General features: G+C 43.3%; 1 protein-coding gene across 1 annotated transcript in view; it reads right to left on the bottom strand.

Moving 5' to 3' along the window:
• The window catches only part of LOC146065519 (alcohol dehydrogenase 1), a 44,309-nt gene extending 26,732 nt beyond the window's left edge, over nt 1-17,577 (bottom strand). The window contains exons 1-2 of the mRNA XM_083179050.1: nt 17,442-17,577; nt 3,521-3,622 (exon numbers count right to left, since the gene is read on the bottom strand). Of these exons, the coding sequence (XP_083035176.1) occupies nt 3,521-3,622; nt 17,442-17,459 (120 nt within the window). The 5' untranslated portion in view covers nt 17,460-17,577. The remainder of the gene's footprint in view (nt 1-3,520; nt 3,623-17,441) is intronic.
• Between the last annotated feature and the right edge of the window lie 3,561 nt (nt 17,578-21,138).

Here is a 21,138-nt window from a genome sequence, read left to right as displayed (position 1 = left end):
GCTGCTGGCTATTTTTAACCCATTTTTGCCTCTTGGGACCTCATTTGTATATGAGTAACCCTTGGTTTCTGAATATATGGTATCTGCCTATATATTATATATCTTTTATATTTAATTTTAGTATATGTATATATTTGTGTATTTTATGTCTTTTGCTTATATAACATTTTGTTACATCACTTTGTGCCCTGGTGTCCTTCTATTCAGTGTGGATCGCAGGTAATTTACAAATCAGTTTCTGGCAGCGCAAGTGCAAAAAACCTCCCTTTGTCTAGCCTTCTAGTGAGTCACAAGCAGACTCACCTGCCCCTGCTGCAGCCATAACCTGATATATATACTTTTTATTATTTAATATTGATTTTTTCAATTTATACTTTTACTATTTAAAGCGCCGGGTCCTGCGGGCTTTTGGAGATCTCTCAGGAGTGTCTTCCATACCCTCAGATTTTCTTACCATTAATTAATCAATCAAAAAACTAAAATTAGCTTAAAATATTCATAAATAAATTCAGCTAACAATTTCTGGCAAACCTAAGTCTCCGTGTCTTTATTTCTGATATAGACTCTGAGAGTGTTAAGATTTAAGTTGTCATTCTACACATGCTACGGGTCACACATCTACTTTTACAATGTTTAGAATAGTCAATCCCAATGGCTATAATAAACCCCTCAAAACAATAATGCTAAAAATGGATGCATTCTTTGGTTCCTCTTAACAAAGGTTTTCGACACAATGTCAGTAATACTGTACCTCTTTGTATAGAGTTTTTCTGTTCTAGTTGCTCCTGTAGGTACTGGCACACTCAGGATAGCATAGCAGGATGCAACTGTCTGTAGAGGGAGCTCTCACTCCTATGTGCTGGGGTCTCCCTTACTTAGGGTGACAGCTTTGGGATTAATAATGCAGGTACTTGTTTCCTAGCAGACGCCCAGTTTCACTACGTACGGTACCGTAGTGAAATCGCATCGCATGCATGTTTTTTTCCATTTACGCTTCGCGGTGGCGTGGATACTGGGGGGTGCCTCAATCTCATTGCATCTCACACAACTGTACAGTAAAGTATATGCGATTTTGCGCGTGGTGCAATGCGATCGCATGCGTGTTTTTTTCTCTTTACGCTTCGAGGTGGCGTGGATACTGGGGGAGTGCCTCAATCTCATAGCATCTCATACAACTGTATAGTAAGTAAATGGCATTGCACCCTATACAATCGCATGCGATCGCATGCGATTTCGTGGTGCAATGCGATCGCATGCGATACGATCCGATCTCACCGGCCGGGAGGAAAAAATAGCAGTGAATACATTACATAGGAAAATTGCATCGCATTACACACAAAAACGGCATGCGATGCGATGCAATTTTCTTACGCCGAATCGCCCGCTAAGCTATTTGCTTAGTGGGCGCCCTGCTAGGAAACAAGTACCATAATCCATTTCTGCGTGAAGGAGGACTTTATCTAACCACAAGTGGTGTTGCCTCCCATTTAGGGTGGAGTTGGGGGTGGCGTCTGTGGGGAGCATGTTATACTTCTAAAAATCATCTAAAACACATTAGGTAACATAGTACATATATATATATATATATATATATATATATATATATATATATATATATATATATATATATATATATATATGACCAAAAAGACACACTCTCCAGACTGTTTGATGCAAAATAAAAAGCTGTGTATTTGTATTCACATAGACATCAAATGTAAAAAGAAGGGTACTCAACGTTAGCGTTTCAGTCCATAAAGGACCTTCCTCAGGAGTTAGGCAACAAGGGCATCCATTTGGGGTGAAGCACAGCGTGGACCACACAGCAGGTTCCTACACCTGCTGTGTGGTCCACGCTGTGCTTCACCCCAAATGGATGCCCTTGTTGCCTAACTCCTGAGGAAGGTCCTTTATGGACTGAAACGCTAACGTTGAGTACCCTTCTTTTTACATTTGATGTCTATGTGAATACAAATACACAGCTTTTTATTTTGCATCAAACAGTCTGGAGAGTGTGTCTTTTTGGTCTTTATATACATGGACTTTGTTTCTTGTAAGGAAAGTTCTGGACGTCACCCCAGCGGTTGAATATTTTTTGTATGGAGTGCGATCTTATTGCATATATATATATATATATATATATATATATATATATATATATATATATATATATATATATAGTGTGCTACACATTTGATATGATCACATTATAAACAGTATATACATAATAAAATAATAAAATAGCAGCAGAACCTTAATTGGCTGGAAATTGAAACCCGGAAGTCCATATAAGGAAATGGCACCCTGCATAATGAATAATATAAACAGCCAGAACATGGTAAGATGGTAGCATCTTAAATGGGAGGCAACACCAAGGGGTATATAAACCCTGACCATGGAAGGTGACAGCACCACCTTGAAAAAGACCCCAGAGTCGAAACGCGTTGGTGCGGTGCTGTGAACTTTTACTCAGACCCTATGTCTACCTACTGACCACTTAATCTGGTGAGCATTCTAAGGCCTCCAATTACATCTGGGTTCCCAGTGAAAGTGCTAGTGGGTGTAGTCAAGGTTTCTGTTTTATTTTTTGGACTTCTATAAATAATGTTTTATGAAAGATACCTACCTTTTTATCAATAAATTACATCTTTTGGACCATTATCCTGTCTGAGGAGTTCGTATAAAGATACCCTGATAGGAGGAGTCACATACTTTACAAGTAAGCATACAAGTATGCATATCAGAGCAAAGAAACCTTTATATGCTTAGACGGTGTTTCCTACATGTAAGCATACATGTAAGAATAGTACATTGTGGGTGACACGTGGTGAACTTATAGTTTTTTGATCCGAAAGAACACTGGTGGGAGAAGATAGAACTGCATTAAGGACTAAATACTTCCTTGGGGATCCCCATAGTAGTTTGCTGTGTAAACGAGACTACACATTGTATGTTTTTGTATTTTATTTCATGACCTTGATGGAGAGAAACACAAGGATTACCTATTCTGGACGTTGTTGAACCACACATTTGGGACTATAAGAGGCGTGTTTGATACACCTAAATAGTAAGATCACATTTTATACCTAACTATTGGGCGCTTTTTCCTGCCTATCCATTTACACCTATTCAATGTTGTCTTTCCCGACAGCATTCAAGCGGCATCTCGGCAGAACAGACCTGACTTTTAAAGCAGTTGGGCCTGTTTTGCCAAGAAAGGCCATGGATTGACACACCCTCTCTTTGCCGATCACCAGGCAAGCAAAACAAAAACGAGCCAAGGTCCCGACTGTCAGGACGTACCGACAGGTTGGACCCGGGATTGAATACCCCCACATAGTATGCATATTGTATTATTCATTTATGTACATGTAATTAAACTAACCTAACATTTTTACTTTGCAATCTGTAAAATCTGCTTCCTGAAATATTTATAGCACTCAACTGTTAACTTATTTCCTATGAAAAAATAATAAAAAATATTATTCAAAATGATCCTTTCATCTTAAGTAAACATCACCTTGATGCGAACTTCATGATTCTTCGGTGGAGCAACCTCAATCTCTTCAATGCTGAGTGGCTGTTTAGGTCCCCAGCATATTGCAGCCTTACATTTGATTGTCTAAAAGTAATAATATCATTAATTATAACAATAGTACCAATAATTATTATTATTATTATTATTATTATTATTATTGTTATTATAATAATAACACCTTTAAATAATTAAGAACAAAAGTAATAATGAAAGGGAACAATCTTACTAACAACACAAAATGTTTACTTGTTTTCAATTCCAATATATTTTACCAATTACTTTGGTAAAGAACATGCTGTTTTTGATCTAATTTATGTTTTGATTAATTATACTGTATATCCAAAGTACTTAAAGCAGATATTTATTATTTAGATATGGGAAACTTGGATTATTATTGAATTTATTGCAAACTTAAAATTTATATTTGTCTAGTCACCTTGTCTTTAATTGTAATAATTTGTTACCTCTATCGCCACCTCTGATTGACCAGGGTACATGGTCAATCATCCTATACTGTACTTTGGCGTAGCTATGGTGTGTTTTTTCTCAATGTAATGGCGAGCTACAGGTTGATAACTTTTACCCACATTCCAAGCTGCTTGAATAGCAGATCAATGTTGGGCCATTCTTGTTTTGAATGTACACTCTGTCTTCCCTACATATATTAAGCCACGGGGACATGTTATAGTGTACACCACAAAAGTCCTTGAGCACGTCAATGGCCAACAAATAAAAAATCTTTTTACCTGAGTGTGGGTGATTAAAATTATCTCTTGAAATCAAATAAGAACATGTGGTACATCCAATGCATTAAAAGTTGCCATTATCCCTCCTTAAGAAATGTTCCCTTTTCTGTGGGGTTTTACAATCTGTGATGTCTGTTTTCACTATGGTGTCCTTAATGTTCCGGCCTCTGGTGAAACTAGGCATCACCTCTTTTTTATGAAAAACTTCAATTTAGGGCCTGTGGTCACTATTTTCCAAAGTTTTTTAATCTGTTTAGTGGTCTCGTTACTTTGTGTATTGTATTCCATAACAAATTTTTGGGCTAAAGCTTTTTATTTGGCAATCCATATGTTATTTGGATTTTAAAATGTTGTTATTGAATGGGGAGGTGAACACCGGATTATACACAAAACCAACGGATCGAAATATGATCCAGCACCACTCCAGCTTCCACCAGGTAACAACGATGAGAGGGTTACCGTACTTTAAGAGTATGTAGATCCAATAGTGACCCAGAGATTTGCAGGACACAGCTGGAAGCTGGGGGGTACCCTAATGATATATTAAAAAAGGCCAAAGAAAAAGCTTTAGCCCAAAAAAGAGAGGATCTGATTAATATAAAAAAAAAATAGGAAACAGATGTCCAAGATTCCATTTGTTATGGAATACAATACACAAAGTAACGACCCACCATAGCTACGCTAAAGTACAGCATGATTGACCATGTACCCTGGTCAATCAGAGGGGCGATAGGGGTAAGAAATTATTACAATTAGAGACGAGGTGGATATATGGTTTAGATACAGTCTCACCCAGAGGCTTGAATGAATCTCTTAGTCTTTCAAATATTCTATAAATCCCCCATGAATGCTGCTAGGAAGGTCGGTACTTGTGGAGTATCACGGCTCCCATCGTATGGCATCGTATGCCATATGTAGTGGCATACGATGGCATACGATGCGATGCGATGTTTTACCGATTTTTGAGCATTTTTGCTCAAAAATCGTATGCCATCGCATGGCATCGTATGCCATATGTAGTGGCATACGATGTCATACGATGCGATACGATGTTTTCCCGATTTTTGAGCATTTTTGCTCAAAAATCGTATGCCATCGCATGGCATCGTATGCCATATGTAGTGGCATACGATGTCATACGATGCGATACGATGTTTTACCGATTTTTGAGCAAAAATGGTCAAAAATCGGTAAAACATCGGATAACATCGTATGCCATATGTAGTGGCATACGATGTCATACGATGCGATACGATGTTTTACCGATTTTTGAGCAAAAATGGTGAAAAATCGGTAAAACATCGCATGGCATTGTATGCCATCGATGCGATACGATGTTTTACCGATTTTTGAGCCATTTTAGCTCAAAAATCGTATGCGATCGCATCGGATGCCATACGATGGCATCCGATGCGATGGCACCCGATTTTGCACTGAAATGCATCAGAATGCATTGAAATGTGTATTAAAGTAGTGAAATGCCCCCAAATGCCATTTTTCATAGTGCACCACCCCCACTATCAACGTCAACCCGAAGCGTGGCGAGCGCAGCGAGCCCGCGAGGGGCGGCGGTACGCGTCCTACGACCTTTTCATACCCCCACTATCCACGTCGGCGTGGAGTTGAGAATAGAATAGTGTGTCGAGCGCAGCGAGCCACCGAGCCCGAAGCGTGGCGAGCGCAGCGAGCCCCGCGAGGGGACGCGGATACCTGTAAAGCCCGCGAGGAGACGCGTATAGCTGTGAAGGTATCCGCGTCCGCTCGCCACGCTTCGGGCTCGGTGGCTCGCTGCGCTCGCCACACTATTCTATTCTCAACTCCACGCCGACGTGGATAGTGGGGGTATGAAAAGGTCGTAGGACGCGTAACGCCGCCCCTCGCGGGCTCGCTGCGCTCGCCACGCTTCGGGTTGACGTTGATAGTGGGGGTGGTGCACTATGAAAAATGGCATTTGGGGGCATTTCACTACTTTAATACACATTTCAATGCATTCTGATCTATTTCAGTGCAAAATCGGGTGCCATTGCATCGCATCGGATGCCATCGTATGGCATCCGATGCGATCGCATACGATTTTTGAGCTAAAATGGCTCAAAAATCGGTAAAACATCGTATCGCATCGATGGCATACGATACGCCATGCGATGTTTTACCGATTTTTCACCATTTTTGCTCAAAAATCGGTAAAACATCGTATCGCATCATATGACATCGTATGCCACTACATATGGCATACGATGTTATCCGATGTTTCACCGATTTTTCACCATTTTTGCTCAAAAATCGGTAAAACATCGTATCGCATCGTATGACATCGTATGTCACTACATATGGCATACGATGTTGTCCGATGTTTTACCGATTTTTGACCATTTTTGCTCAAAAATCGGTAAAACATCGTATCGCATCGTATGACATCGTATGCCACTACATATGGCATACGATGTTATGCGATGGCATACGATTTTTGAGCTGAAATAGTCAAAAATCGGTAAAACATCGCATCGTATGCCATCGTATGCCACATGCGATGCGATGCGATTTTTAGCATACGATCTGCATACGATGCAGGTCGTGGGAGCCGTGATACTCCACAAGTACCGGAAGGTCTTATGTATATGGAATATGGATAATAATACGTAAAATATTGAGATAGGTACTCTATCATAAACACTGATGAGCCTTATGATAAATTAAGTAAATGTTTTCATGTTCTTAGTTTTATATTTGGGGACCACTAGATGGCGACATTATGATATTTATTCCACAACTGTGAATAAATGGGGATAAGATGAGTGCAGGATCACGGAATCCATAAATAATGCTAAATATATTTAGTATTAGATCGTTAGGCTATTTAAGTTTACTGCACATTCAATGCTTTATTTGGCTGTACACTGTACAGAGATATACAATTATATTTAATTACACTTAATATTGTTCACCCACAATTTTTAAGGTGTAATATGCTGCTAATGTTTTAATGTTTTTAATAGATCATCTGTTTTGTGATGATACTGTATGTGGTGAAATTTGAGTGGTGGGCAGAGTTTAGCCTTTTTTTTATCATGTACTAAGGATGTTTATGTGTTTTAACAAATAGATGTGTAGAACAATTTGTTATAAATGGCTGCCCAACCACAGTGTTCCTTGAGGGTTTAAGGAACAAACACCACAATTTCTTCCCCAATAGTGGTGAGGCGCCTATACAGATACACAGTCCATGGGCCTTATTCTGATCGGTGCGGATATTCCCGCTTGCGTACGGCCCGCCGATGTTTATCGTCTGCGCATGTGCAGAGGTCACTCTGCGCATGTGCAGGCGATTTCGCCGCATGGATTCTTTATACGCCGCACGAGGGGCGTGAGGGGCTACTTATCCTCATTACCCTATGCATACGCCCCGCGTTTCATGGGCGTTCCCATGCAAACGCGGGGCGTATGCATGGTAATGAGGCCGTGACGCCTGGGTACGGGGCGGGCATCTGACATCGCCGGATGTCAGCTGCCCGCCCCCATACAAGATTTCACACGGACAAGTGTCCGTGTGGTCTTGTGTTGCGGGACCTGGTGGAGCGTGCGGCCCTGCATTCGATGTTCGGCGACCATCGAATGCAGGGGCTGCTCCCACCATGGAGGAGGCGTATCCCCGTCCACATTCATGCGGACCGCCACATATCCGCATACGGACGGAGGTGGCGATCCGTATGGAAGGCGGGGATTCGCCAAGACGGACATCACCGCATATTTCTGATCGGGCCGCACCGATCAGAATAAGGGCCCATGTGATATGGGGGGAGATTCTCTAAGAATCTCCGCCCCCCTTCGCCGCCCATCGCATTTATAATTATCGCATATGTTCTAACATATGCGATAATTATAGCAAAGGACAGCTCTTGCGTTAAGAGCTGTCCTTTGCGGTGAGAGTCGCCGGGTCCCAGCCAGTCCCGGCGGCTCCCCCCTCCTTCCCACACCCGGCGCTGCTGCGCCGGGCTCTCCTACTCCCTGCACCCGGAAGAGGATCAGTGCAGGGAGGAGGTCACATGTCCGGGCAGCACAGAGCTGTGCTGCCCGGACACAGGTGAGGGGGCGATGCGGGGCGGCGGGGGTCCGTGCGGGGCGTTGGCACGGGGCGGCGGTGGGATGCGGTAGAAGCCCATTGGCTTCTATGGGGCATCGGCAGATTTTTCTGGCGATTTCCCCCCGCCAGGTTAACCCGGCGGGGGATGCTTACAGCATCCCAAAATGCGGTAAAAACCCCGATAAGGGGTTTTTTACCGCATTTCTTGCTTAGAGAATAAAATATTGATGGTTTCATCCAATGTTTGTTTATTTGGTCCTTCAGTCACAAGTAAAAGAAGAAATTACAAACGTCCCAACATGTTTCGTCTTTAAAAAGACTTCATCAGGGAAACCGTACAATCTTAAAAATGATAAAGGTTTTTATCATATTATCGCCTGCACCTCATCCCCCCGTAAAGCCAGTTATGGCCCCACCAGCACTGCTCACCCACTCCACCACTGACTTGCTCCCCCCCTTGCCCGCCCGTGGACCGTGCACTGGAGCAAGTCACCTGCACTACCGCTGACTTTCTGCCATGGGCGGATTGGCCCACCGGGATACCGGGCTTTTTCCCGGTGGGCCGGCCTATTTCAGCCAGGCAGCGGCCGCTCGCTCCCCCTGGCTGGGCCGCGGACCGCCCGACCGCCTTCTCCGCGGTTAGCGGCCGCGGCCGCAGCACTTTACCCTCAGTTAAGATGGCCGCGGCCGGCCTCGTCAATGGCAGCAATGATAATGGCCGCGGGAGGGCTGGTGCGCATGCGCGGTCGCACGCAGCAGCTCCCGCGGCCCCTTTGAATGTGTGTGTGTGCACGGCTGCTAAATTGATCCCCAGCAGGCAGCGCAGCATGAGTTTATTGCGCGCTGGGGATCAAAAACAGGAAGGGGGCGGCGCTGACAAAGCAGGAGAATTAAAGAAAGAGCAGCAGTCTGCACTCTGAAGCGCCGCCCACCCTTCTGCTAGCCTTCTCCCTATAGCAGCAGCAGAGCAGCAGCGTGGCAGCCACAGCCATAGGAAGAGCCAGCCAAGCATGGGCAGAGCCTGGAACAGCTCTACAGCTAGCCTCCCAGGTATATAATGTGTGCTGGGGATGGGCATGATTTGATGGGCATCACGGTGTGTGCCATATGTATAATGGGCATCACGGTGTGTGGCATATGTATAATGGGAATCATGGTGTGTGCCATGTGTATTATGGGCATCACGGTGTGTGGCATATGTATAATGGGCATCACGGTGTGTGCCATATATATAATGGGCATCACGGTGTGTGGCATATGTATAATGGGAATCATGGTGTGTGCCATATGTATTATGGGCATCACGGTGTGTGACATATGTATAATGGCATCAGGGTGTGCGGCATATGTATAATGGAGCATCAGGGTGTGTGCCATATTTATTATGGGCATCAGGGTGTGCGGCATATGTATAATGGCATCAGGGTGTGCGGCATATGTATAATGGAGCATCAGGGTGTGCGGCATATGTATAATGGCATCAGGGTGTGCGGCATATGTATAATGGAGCATCAGGGTGTGCGGCATATGTATAATGGGCATCAGGGTGTGCGGCATATGTATAATGGGCATCACGGTGTGTGGCATATGTATAATGGCATCAGGGTGTGCGGCATATGTATAATGGGCATCACGGTATGAGGCATATGTATAATGGGCATCACGGTGTGAGGCATATGTATAATGGGCATCACGGTGTGAGGCATATGTATAATGGGCATCACGTGTGTGTGGCATATGTATAATGGGCATCACGGTGTGCGGCACAAGTATAATGGGCATCACGGTGTGCGGCACAAGTATAATGGGCATCACGGTGTGCGGCATATGTATAATGGCATCAGGGTGTGCGGCATATGTATAATGGGCATCACGGTGTGCGGCATATGTATAATGGCATCAGGGTGTGCGGCATATGTATAATGGCATCAGGGTGTGCGGCATATCTATAATGGGCATCAGGGTGTGCGGCATATGTATAATCGGCATCACAGTGTGCGGCATATGTATAATGGCATCAGGATGTGTGGCATATGTATAATGGGCATCACGGTGTGTGGCATATGTATAATGGGCATCACTGTCTCCTCCACCACTTTGGGACTCCCCTCCCTGCATCCCCTGCCACTCTGCATTCCCCCTCCTACCCTGCATCCTGTGCCACCGTGCCCCCTCACACTCTGTGTCCTGTGCCACCCTGTGTAAGTCCTCACTCCCTTCGTTCTCAGCCACTCTGCATCTCCCCTCCCAGCATTCTACGGCACCCTCCATCCTCCCCTCCCTCCCTGCATCCTCTTCCACCCTGCCACTCTACTGTGTTGGGAGACCCCCTGTCACCCCCCCCCCATCTCTATCTCCCCAGCCCCACAGGCTGTAGAATAAACGCTGTACGCATGCGCCTATTCTGCAGCCTGAGGGACTGGGGACATAGCCAGCAGCTCAGAAAGCCACTAGCCATGCCCTCACAGCGGCAAAAATTGGGCGTGGCCTTGTTGGAATAGGCCACACCCCCATATTGATAGGCCACGCCCCCTAAAAAATCGGGCGCGCCTCCGGCGCGCAACAACACGCCACCCCCCCCTTAGGGCTGCTTCAAGATTTTTCCCGGGCTGGTTTTAATTCCCAATCCGCCCCTGCTTTCTGCGGCACCCGCACCCCCCTCCCCTCCCGTCCGTGGACCGTGCATCTCCTGAGCAAGTCACACACACCACCGCTGACATGCTGATTCATTTTATGGCGAGGTTGGTGGTTTGTAGTAGGATGAAAGAAGAACCAGTTAACTTGTGTAATATTATCAGGTGAACTTGTTTGTTTCTGTTGTTCCTTGATATAACATACTGTATGTCATATGATTTTTGCATGATTTAACTAATAAACAAACAACCATCAGCAGGGCCAGAAGCGATGATTGATGTCACCTGTGTTGAACAACACTATTTAATTTATAATAAAGGATTATCAGCACAGGTGATTGCAATAATAAATTAAGACGAAAGTCCAGGCACATGTTGGGAAGAATGGACTGTATGTATTATTTAAACCATTGGAGTATATTTTGATTTAACAACTATTTTCGAGATTTTTGTAGTGGAACAAAGACAACTTAAAAAACAGAGGTGTCAGTACAGGTACAGTATCCCCTGTGCCCCAACCTTAATCTGGCTATAACTATGAGCACAGTTGGCTTAATTAGTACCAAAGATTTTGATTTACTATAATCATTTGTAATCATTTGTTAAGCATGAATATCAGTAAAACCTGGACTGTTAAGTATGCCTTGAGATCCAAGATTGGAAATCACTGCATTAAAGTAATAGATTCCCTTAAGGACATTGGTGTAACTATAGCCCCGCAGCCCCCGCTGTGGCAGGGAGGCGCTGAGGAACTGTGGGTGCCGGTCTGCAGGGCTATAGTTACTACTACTATGCGTCTGTGTGGTTGGGAGCGGGACATATTGGCAGCGCCACCCCCCTCCCCCTAGCCCTAAAAGTAAAGTTAAACACCCCCCCTTACCCCTCTGCATGCCGCCGCTGCCGCATTCAGGGTCCCGCAGACCAGCTCTTGTCCTGGCTCCGTCTCCTCCTGCAGTTCTAATGAAAAATAACTATCAGAAAATGGCTGCCACCATACAGCAGACAATTTTTTGGGGATGCTAGAGGAGGCGCGGGCCTCCTCTAGCATCCTTAAAAACTGTTTGCTATTAGGGGACAGCCAATTTGTGATGGTCATTTTTCATTAGAACTGCAGGAGGAGAAGGAGCAGGGAGAAGAACTGCGTTGCAGGACCCTGAACGCAGCGGCAGTATGCGGAGGGGTAAGGGGGGTGTTTAACTTCACTTGGGAAGGTGGGTGGGAGGGCTAGGGGGAGGGGGGCGGCGCTGCCGATATCGGCGGGGGGGGGGCAAATATTCTAGTTACGCCACTGCTTAAGTATGTAGGGTACTTGTGTATTATCAGGGTGCCCAAGATTTCCATCGTACGACATCATTTTGGCCGCATCGCAAATTGGACCCGATTTTTAATTGTACAGGCACCCTGATGGGTGATTACTATTTTAAATGCACCCCCATTGTTAACGCCACCCACACTATCAATTGCCACCCGAAGCGTGGCGAGCACAGCGAGCCCGCGAGGGGCCGCGGTACGCATCCTCCAATCTTTTCATACCCCCACTATCCACGTCAGTGTGGAGTCGATTTTAGATAGTGTGGCGAGCGCAGCGAGCCACCAAGCCCGAAGCTTGGCGAGCGCAGCCGGATTATTTCACATGTAATCCGCGTCCGCTCGCCATGCTTCGGACTCGGTCTAAAATCAACTACCCGCCGACGTGGATAGTGGAGGTATGAAAAGGTCGGAGGACGTGTACCGCTGCCCCTCACGGGCTCGCCGCACTTCGGGTGGCCGTTGATAGTGGGGGTGGCGTTAACAATGGGGGTGCATTTAACATAGTAATCACCCATCAGGGTGATTACACAATTTAATATTGCATCGCATGCCATTTATAATGGCATGCGATGCGATATTTTATCGTACAGTGCGGGTCTGTGCGCCCGGAAATCGGGTCCCATCGCATACCTTAATTAGTGGGATGCGATGCGATGGGCGCCCTTATACACAAGTACCAGATGTAGTAAGATGGTACCTATATTATTAAACCTCTCATTAACTATATGTCAAGGTATTAGTGTTTTTAAATATTTGACCCTCTTGACCTTTTATTTGCATATCATTTCATATTATTATGCTAATGCTACCGAAAAGGAGTTATGAGGAAAATTCCATGATGTGCTAATGACTTGTTAAAGATTCCTTAAATTCATTAAGAGAGTTTACAGCATCTAAGACAAAACTGTAGTAAAAGTAAATGGCAATTAATATACTGACTAATTGTAAGCCCATAGTGGGAAGTATTATAAACTAGCTGACCCACCCGGCGTTGCCCGGGAAAACCTTGGGGTTTCTTTCTTTCCAAAATTGCTGAAAAATGTCATCTTATGCTGTGCCAAAGACCTAAGATTTAATTTGTTATAGATTCCACCATAATGTTAGAATGTGTTTGCATTGATACTTAATGACGGCAATGAAATCAGGTGTGGTGTTGTTGTTTAAAACACACCACTCCTGACTTGATAGCTTGTGTGTGTTGATGAATTCCACATCCACTCCTGAGATTTAGCACCTATGACCTCCAACATCTGAGGGTCAGAAATCGGTACAAAATCAGAAAGGGACGTGGCCACACCTCCATTTCTATACTTTCAATGGTACAGTTTCTAGGGTGTGTAATTACAGGTGATGAGTGTGTGGGGACCGGGGTGGGCATCACTTACCGCGCCATAATTAATAAAAAATTCACAGCTCCCTGCCACTGCCACTCCCCTCACCGATCCTGCCTGCAGCAGTCTCTGAGGTCTGGAGATCTGTAAAGCACATGCACCGGGCATCTCTACCAAACAGTGGGGCAGCCCCTGAGTGTGGGAGCAGGTCCGCGGGCCTGGCCACAGGACGTCATGACGCGACGCATGCTACCCGCACCACTGTAATGCACCACTGGGAATGGGTGCAATGGGCCAAATTCTTCCCTACACCCGCCGGGCCAATCCACTGATCCAGCCATCACAATCATCAATGGGTGCATTGATAAGGTTTGAGTGTAAGTAGTTTAAGAATAAGACTGAGAAAAAGAATTGCCATGTTACAAAGTGTACAATTTACTCAATAAATTGTGAAAAAAAAATGTAAGTGTACATAGAAGTACAATCAAGAAATGATAATTGTTTGGATGGGGGTGGGTTGTGAAACAAATCTATAGGTGGGGGTATGGATATTGGTGGCATAATTGGTGTTTGTTACACCTACAGGGGGTCCTCAATTGATGGGATTTTCACTACAGTGTCATGGTCACAGTGTCACCATAGGGGGATTCACAATTGGGGTCCAAGTGGACTTTTAGGGACCCTTTACAATCCCGTAGTTCTCTTCTCCTTGAGCTTACGGTCTCACTTAATGATAGCCAATCAGTGAGGGAGATCTTAGGCTCCAGGAGAAGAGACCAACGGGATTGTAAAGGGGTCCCTAAAAGACCACCTGAACCCCTATTGGAAATCCCCCTACGGTGACACTGTAGTGATAATTTCTCATCATCTGGGGACCCCCTGTAGGTGTACCAAACACCAATTATGCCCACAATAGCCATACCCCCTCCACCTACATTTTTGTTTCGCAACCCACCCCCATCCAAACAATTATCAGTTTGAATGAGAATTTCTTTTTTAATCCTACTTACATTTCTTGATTGTACTTCTATGTACACATTTTTTTTTCACGATTTATTGAGAAAATTGTACTCTATAATGTGACAAATCTTCATCTCAGTCTTATTGTTCAACTTCTTACACTCCTAACATTCAAACAAATGCATGCAGCACTCATGCCCATCGACCAAACATTATCTATGAACCAAAAGAGTCTGGGAAACCCTTAAGGCAGTGCAGTGCCTGATACCCAACTGACTAACAGGGTGAGTGCAGTGTACCCACTTTGTATTGATCAATGGGTGCATTGGCCAGGACAAAGATTTCTCAGTGCAACTGGCCGGGGAGCGCAGGGACAGGCTGGAGGCCTGGAGAGACGGGGAACAAAGTAGAAACGGTTCCTTTGGATACAGTTTTTATTTGCCGGTACAGACTGTTAAATAAACGGCAAATTATTTGTTATGTGTTCTGTGTGTTTGTGTGTATTGTACTGTTTTTGTGTGTGTTGTAGTGTATGTGGTTGTGTGTGTTGTATTGTATGCATCTGTCCAATGCGTAAGTGTGTGAGGTGTGCTATGTATATACAGTATGTGTGTGTTGTGTCTTTGTGTATCTGTACAATGTTTAAGTGTGTGTTTTGTGTGTGTTTTACTGGTTTTTGTGTGTGTGCGTGTGTGTGTGTGTGTGTGTGTGTGTGTGGTGAATGTGGGTGTGTGTTGTGCTGTTAGAGGTATGTTATGTGTGTGTGGTGTGTATCTGCCCTATGTGTCTGTTATAACAGAGACGTTTTGACGTCAATTTGATGAATTGTATCAAAGTAATTTTTTTAAGCATCTTATCAACATTGTTTCAATTGTCAGCAACTTGTTTGCAAAGCATTGAAAAATATACTCTAAGTGGCTTTTCAGATTGACATACACACAAGAACAGAATAATCAACACACAGTGCAATATTTTAATCACTGTATTTTCTTATTTTCCTTGATTCTGCACAAATACTTGTTTGTCTATACTTCGCTGGCTTGCAGCATTTTAAAATGATCTGAATAAAAGGTATATTTTAAACTCTATTTTTGTCGGTGGAAACTCTCAAACTAAAACAACATAATTTAAATCAGTTTAATGAGTGCCCCGAATTGGGAATTCTTTTCTCCTTTTGTCAACTATGTGTAAGTGCGTAAGGTGTGGTAGCACACCTTACGCACTTACACATAGGGCGGATACACACCACACACACATAACATACCTCTAACAGCACAACACACACCCACATTCACCACACACAGTGTGTGTGTGTGTGTGTGTGTGTGTGTGTGTAGTGTGCTGTGTGTATCTGTGCAATGTTTAAGTGTGTGTGTTCTGTGTATTGTACTGTTTTTGGGTGTGTGTTGTACTGTGAGTGGTGTGTTGTGTGTATCTGCCGAATGTGTAAGTTTGTGAGGTGTGCGCAACATATATATGTGTATGTAGTGTGCTGTGCGTATCCTGGCATTGTTTAAGTGTGTGTGTTCTGTGTGATTGTTGTCCATTTTTTGGGTGTGTGTTGTAGTGTGTATGGATTTGTATTGTACTGCATGTGGTGTGTTATGTGTGTGTATCTGTCCAATGTGTAAGTGTCTGAGGTGCTCTATGTATAAATGTGTGTCATACTTGCCTACCTGACCCTCTCCATGCGGGAGAAAATGCTCTGTTTCTGGACTTTCCTGGTAATGTATGATTTCCAACACCTGTGGTGAAACACTAGCTCCCCACAGGTGATGGCAATCATACATTACCAGGGAAGTCCAGAAACAGAGCATTTTCTCCCGCATGGAGAGGGTCAGGTAGGCAAGTATGATGTGTGTGTTGTGTGCTAGGTGTACGTGTGTGTGTTATGTGTGGTCTACTGTATGTATATCCTCAATTATTTCCTAATTGTTTAAAGCCTTCACCATAATGTTAGAAGGTGTCATTCATACTCAAAGACAGCAATGAAATCAGGTGTGGTGTTGTTCCTTCGTCAACTGTTTCCCAGTTCGTCGATCTTTTCCCCAGATCATCAATGAAGGAAAATTAAAACTTGGTGTTTTTTAAATTTCTAAGTGAAATTTACCAAAAACGGCTTCGAGGTGCACACCACCGGGTCCAGAGGTACCTTGTTGCTGAATTTGGTGTCTCTGAGTGCCACGGTGTGTCCGCAATGCGACGGACACGCACACACACACTCTTCAACTTATTATATAGAAGATAAGATATGTTTATTTTACCTTGCATTTATAATACATACGTGCAATCTGAATTGTACTGTAGTAAAAACAAGTGGAATTTTTAGTATATGATGCAAACACAGTATTGCAATTGGATCCCTCCTTAACTGTTGAATATGTTATCACACAGCAGAAGTAAAAAAAAAAGTACTATAACGAATAATACATTTTGTGAGGTTTCAAAGCTAGAGATTTTTGATAGTTCCTCTACCTGACAACCTGTAACTATATCTTATAAATAGAAATAAGCTCTGAGTGATAAAATTTTAGACAATCAACTTCTACATATACCTTCTATTTTACAGTCTGTGTTTGTAAAATAACAGGAGCTGTTTGGTTGGTTTTTCTTTCTCACATTTTTTAATTCTTCATGCATTAATAATTAGCCCCACACTGTCATCTTAAATAATATTACCTTCTGTGAAAATAAACCAAGCAGATATAAGTAGTTGCTTTGATTGAATTAACATTAAAAACAATATATTGGTACTCTCATGTTAGTAAATAATTCTGAAACACACAAACACAATTATCCTAATCTAGAAAGCAATTGACAAAATAACTGTTTTCTGCTTACTTTCCCAGCAGTAGACATTGGCACGTCTTTCTTGAATCCTTTCTAGATAGGAATGCAATATTTCTAGCAGACTACACTTTACAAAAGTTAGACAAACCTCCCAGTAGCCTTAATAAACCTTAAATGGCTACAAGCCTAGACCATCCCACTGAGAGAGAAAATGTTGAAACTGTAATGTCAGCAATGCACTACGTGTAAAGTTTATTCTGTATACTGCGTGTTAAAACTTGCTGAGAGCATTACAGTATTTACTGTATTTAGACTTTATTCTTAATTGTCTTCTCACATAGGGCAGGCATTCCCAACCACGGTCCTCAAGGCACACCAACAGTGCAGGTTTTGTAGATATCCAGGCTTGAGCACAGGTGACTTAATTAGTACCTGAGGGATTCTGATTAGACGATCTGTGCTGAAGCCTGGATGTCACTCAGGCTGTGTACACACGGGGGCGATAGGGGCTATAATCGCTGGGAATATGGTCGCAGGCAAGTGGCAACCATATTGCCAGTGATGGAAGTGTGCCCCGGCGATAAATCGCCGGGTGCGCGCTCCCGTTTTCTGCCCCATTGTAATCGTTGGTCGCAGGAGCTTGCTCCTGCGACCAGCTAATTACCTCTGCGGCTCCCCCAGCAGAGGTTCCTTTTCATCAGCGACCATCTCTGGTCGCTGATGCAAAGGAGACACTGGGCAATATATTGCTCAGCAATATATTGCTAGCAATATATCTCCCCCCGTGTGTACACACCTTAAAACCTGCACTATTGGTGTGCCTTGAGGACCATGGTTGGGAATGCCTGCACTAGGGTGTAGTGGGAGAATAAATTAGTGTGCCCAGTGTAGCGAGGCACTGTGCCTGAAGCGTGGCTAGCGCAGCGAGCCATGCGAGGGGATGTGGTGGTACGCTTTAGTGTTTATGTTGACTATGTTAACATAAAGGTAAAAAAAAATTAATAAAAAATAATTAAATAAAAAAATGTCGACTTTTTCACTGTTGACCTTACATATGTCGACATAATGACCCTGTCGACCTTACCCCTATGAATGACCCTGTCAACTTTATGACCCTGCCGACCTAAACCATGTCGACCTTCCTGCATGTCAACCTAATGGTGTCAACCTAATGACTGTCTAACAACTTGCTGGTGACCAACTGATCCACACCCCCTTCTTCAAGGGGGGGAAATGCATGCATTGCCCCTTGTGGCAGGATCACAGGATCATATACAATATATTGTATGCAATGCTGTTTCATATGATATATTCTATGCATTACCGTTCCCCGCTGTCGGAGTCAGAGGTCGGTACTGCTCAACAGATTGGATGCCAAACACATGCGATTTGGCCTCTTTTCCCTCAATATCTCATCCCGATCCATTGGACTCAGGTGAAACATGGCCAAATCGCACTAGTGTATGGCCAGCTTGAACATTCAATGCTTGAACATTGGCACTTATGGAATCTTTCAATGTAACCAACTGTTTTCCTAAAATGAATGTACAGTATCTATTCGTTAATAGCATTACTAGTTTGAAAAAAAAAAATAATAATTTAGCAGGTAAAGCAATTTCTTTCATACCATAATTCAGACAGCTTTGTTTTTAAACAGCATGTGTGGCAGGATGTAATAGTCCGAGTTCACCGGACGAAATTGGTCAGTTTTTAAAACCATTTAAAAGGAAAAACCATGAATTGTAAATAATCCATGCCTGCATCCCACCAATGGTATCACAACACCTTTCATAAAAAAAAAAAAAAAAAAGATGATATTTTACTTTGCATCAAAATTAAGGCAATTAAAGGTAAAGAGCAAGAATATGTTCAATCAGTATTAAGTATTCTACTAGAAATAAATATACAGGTTTTGATGTTTGAAAATGCATGCACTTTCTATCTGAAACACAAACAGAAACGTGGGGTGCTCTTGGGTACCAGGATGATAAAAATTTATTAAACACACAGTATTACAAATAACACACAATTAATACACAATAATGCATGAAAAATAAAAAATAAAAATAGAAGTAAACGGTTGGTAGATAAAAGCACATCCGATTAATTAGGGTGCAAATATTTACTCAGATTTTTCCACAAGTGTGACTTTCTTCTTTGCCCTTTTATTAGGGTCTAGCAGATGGATATAAACAAATGTATATTTAAACTTATATTTTAAATATAAACTTATTTTACTGAGACCAGGTGTAGATACAGATGGCTAGTGTGCACACTATAATTAATGTTGCAGGGTAGTGCTTGGCAAAAAGCGGTATTTTTGAAGCCAGACTGGGAACAAGGACTTCTGTTTTTAAATATGGTGAAACAGTGTCCGTCCTATCCCCTTTTAAGCTCTTACCAGTAGATGTTTGCTGGCATTTCAAACTCGGTTGAGAAAGCCGCCCAGTGTGCGGTGAAACGCGTTCCAGCAAGGACCATAGGAAGGACGCTCTCTACACCAGAATACCCGCTAGACGTTGAGCCGACTACATACACTCCCTCCAAGCCGCAAAGTCCATCGCTAGCCACGGACGCTGTGGCAGAGCGCCGTGTGAGTCTCCAAGCGGAGAAGGCTGTAGGAGGAAGCGGCTCTTGCTGAATCTCATTAACCGGCTGAACGGCAACATCATTTCCTAAAGCCAAGCGGAGGAAAGAGAGAGCGGGCGCTGTGGTGCTGACCCTTCCATTCAGTGAAAGTTTGAAATGCCAGCAAACATCTACTGGTAAGAGCTTAAAAGGGGATGGGACGGACACTGTTTCACCATATTTAAAAACAGAAGTCCATGTTCGCAGTCTGGCTTCAAAAATACCGCTTTTTGCCAAGCACTACCCTGCAACATTAATTATAGTGTGCACACTAGCCATCCGTATCTACACCTGGTCTCAGTAAAATAAGTGGACACTTTAAGCCCTATATAAGGAACTGAATCCTATACATTTGTGTATATCCATCTGCTAGACCCTAATAAAAGGGCAAAGAAGAAAGTCACACTTGTGGAAAAATCTGAGTAAATATTTGCACCCTAATTAATCGGATGTGCTTTTATCTACCAACCGTTTACTTCTATTTTTATTTACATTTTTATTTTTTATTTTTTATTTTTCATGCATTATTGTGTATTAATTGTGTGTTATTTGTAATACTGTGTGTTTAATAAATTTTTATCATCCTGGTATCCAAGAGCGCCCCACGTTTGTGTTTCTGTAATTTTAGAGGTTGGCAACCCTCTCACGTGGTGGCTGCTGGGTAGCAAGTTACACCCCAGTTATCTCTAGCGCCTAAGGCAAACTTTCTTTTTCACTTTCTATCTGAGCAGACAATCGCAATCTTTGGGACCGTGCATCGCTATCTCTAAAGTTTATACACAAGGAGTGATCCATGCTTACTTTGTAAGAGATCTAGACAGATCTGTGCTTACTTTCTAAGTGATCTAGACATATCGCTTAGAAAAGAGCACAAAATCGTGATGTGAGTATGCCCCTTTACACTAATGTGATAGCGATGTTTATGGTAATTATTTTGAGCAATACAGTAGTAACCTGCAGAAATGGGGGCAGCCAGAGACCCTCCTCCATTCCTGGGCACACTCAACCCACTGTTACTGCTAAGGAACATAGGATAGGATACGGAGGGATAGCAGCTACCCAGGAGGAGAATCTTGGCTCTTCCTATTACTATGTATATGATAGTGTCTTGATAGTCATG

This window comes from Crinia signifera, chromosome 1 (assembly GCF_055691185.1).
Source record: "Crinia signifera chromosome 1, ASM5569118v1, whole genome shotgun sequence".
NCBI classification, from domain to species: Eukaryota; Metazoa; Chordata; class Amphibia; order Anura; family Myobatrachidae; genus Crinia; species Crinia signifera.
This window is presented reverse-complemented; position numbering and strand designations above follow the sequence as displayed.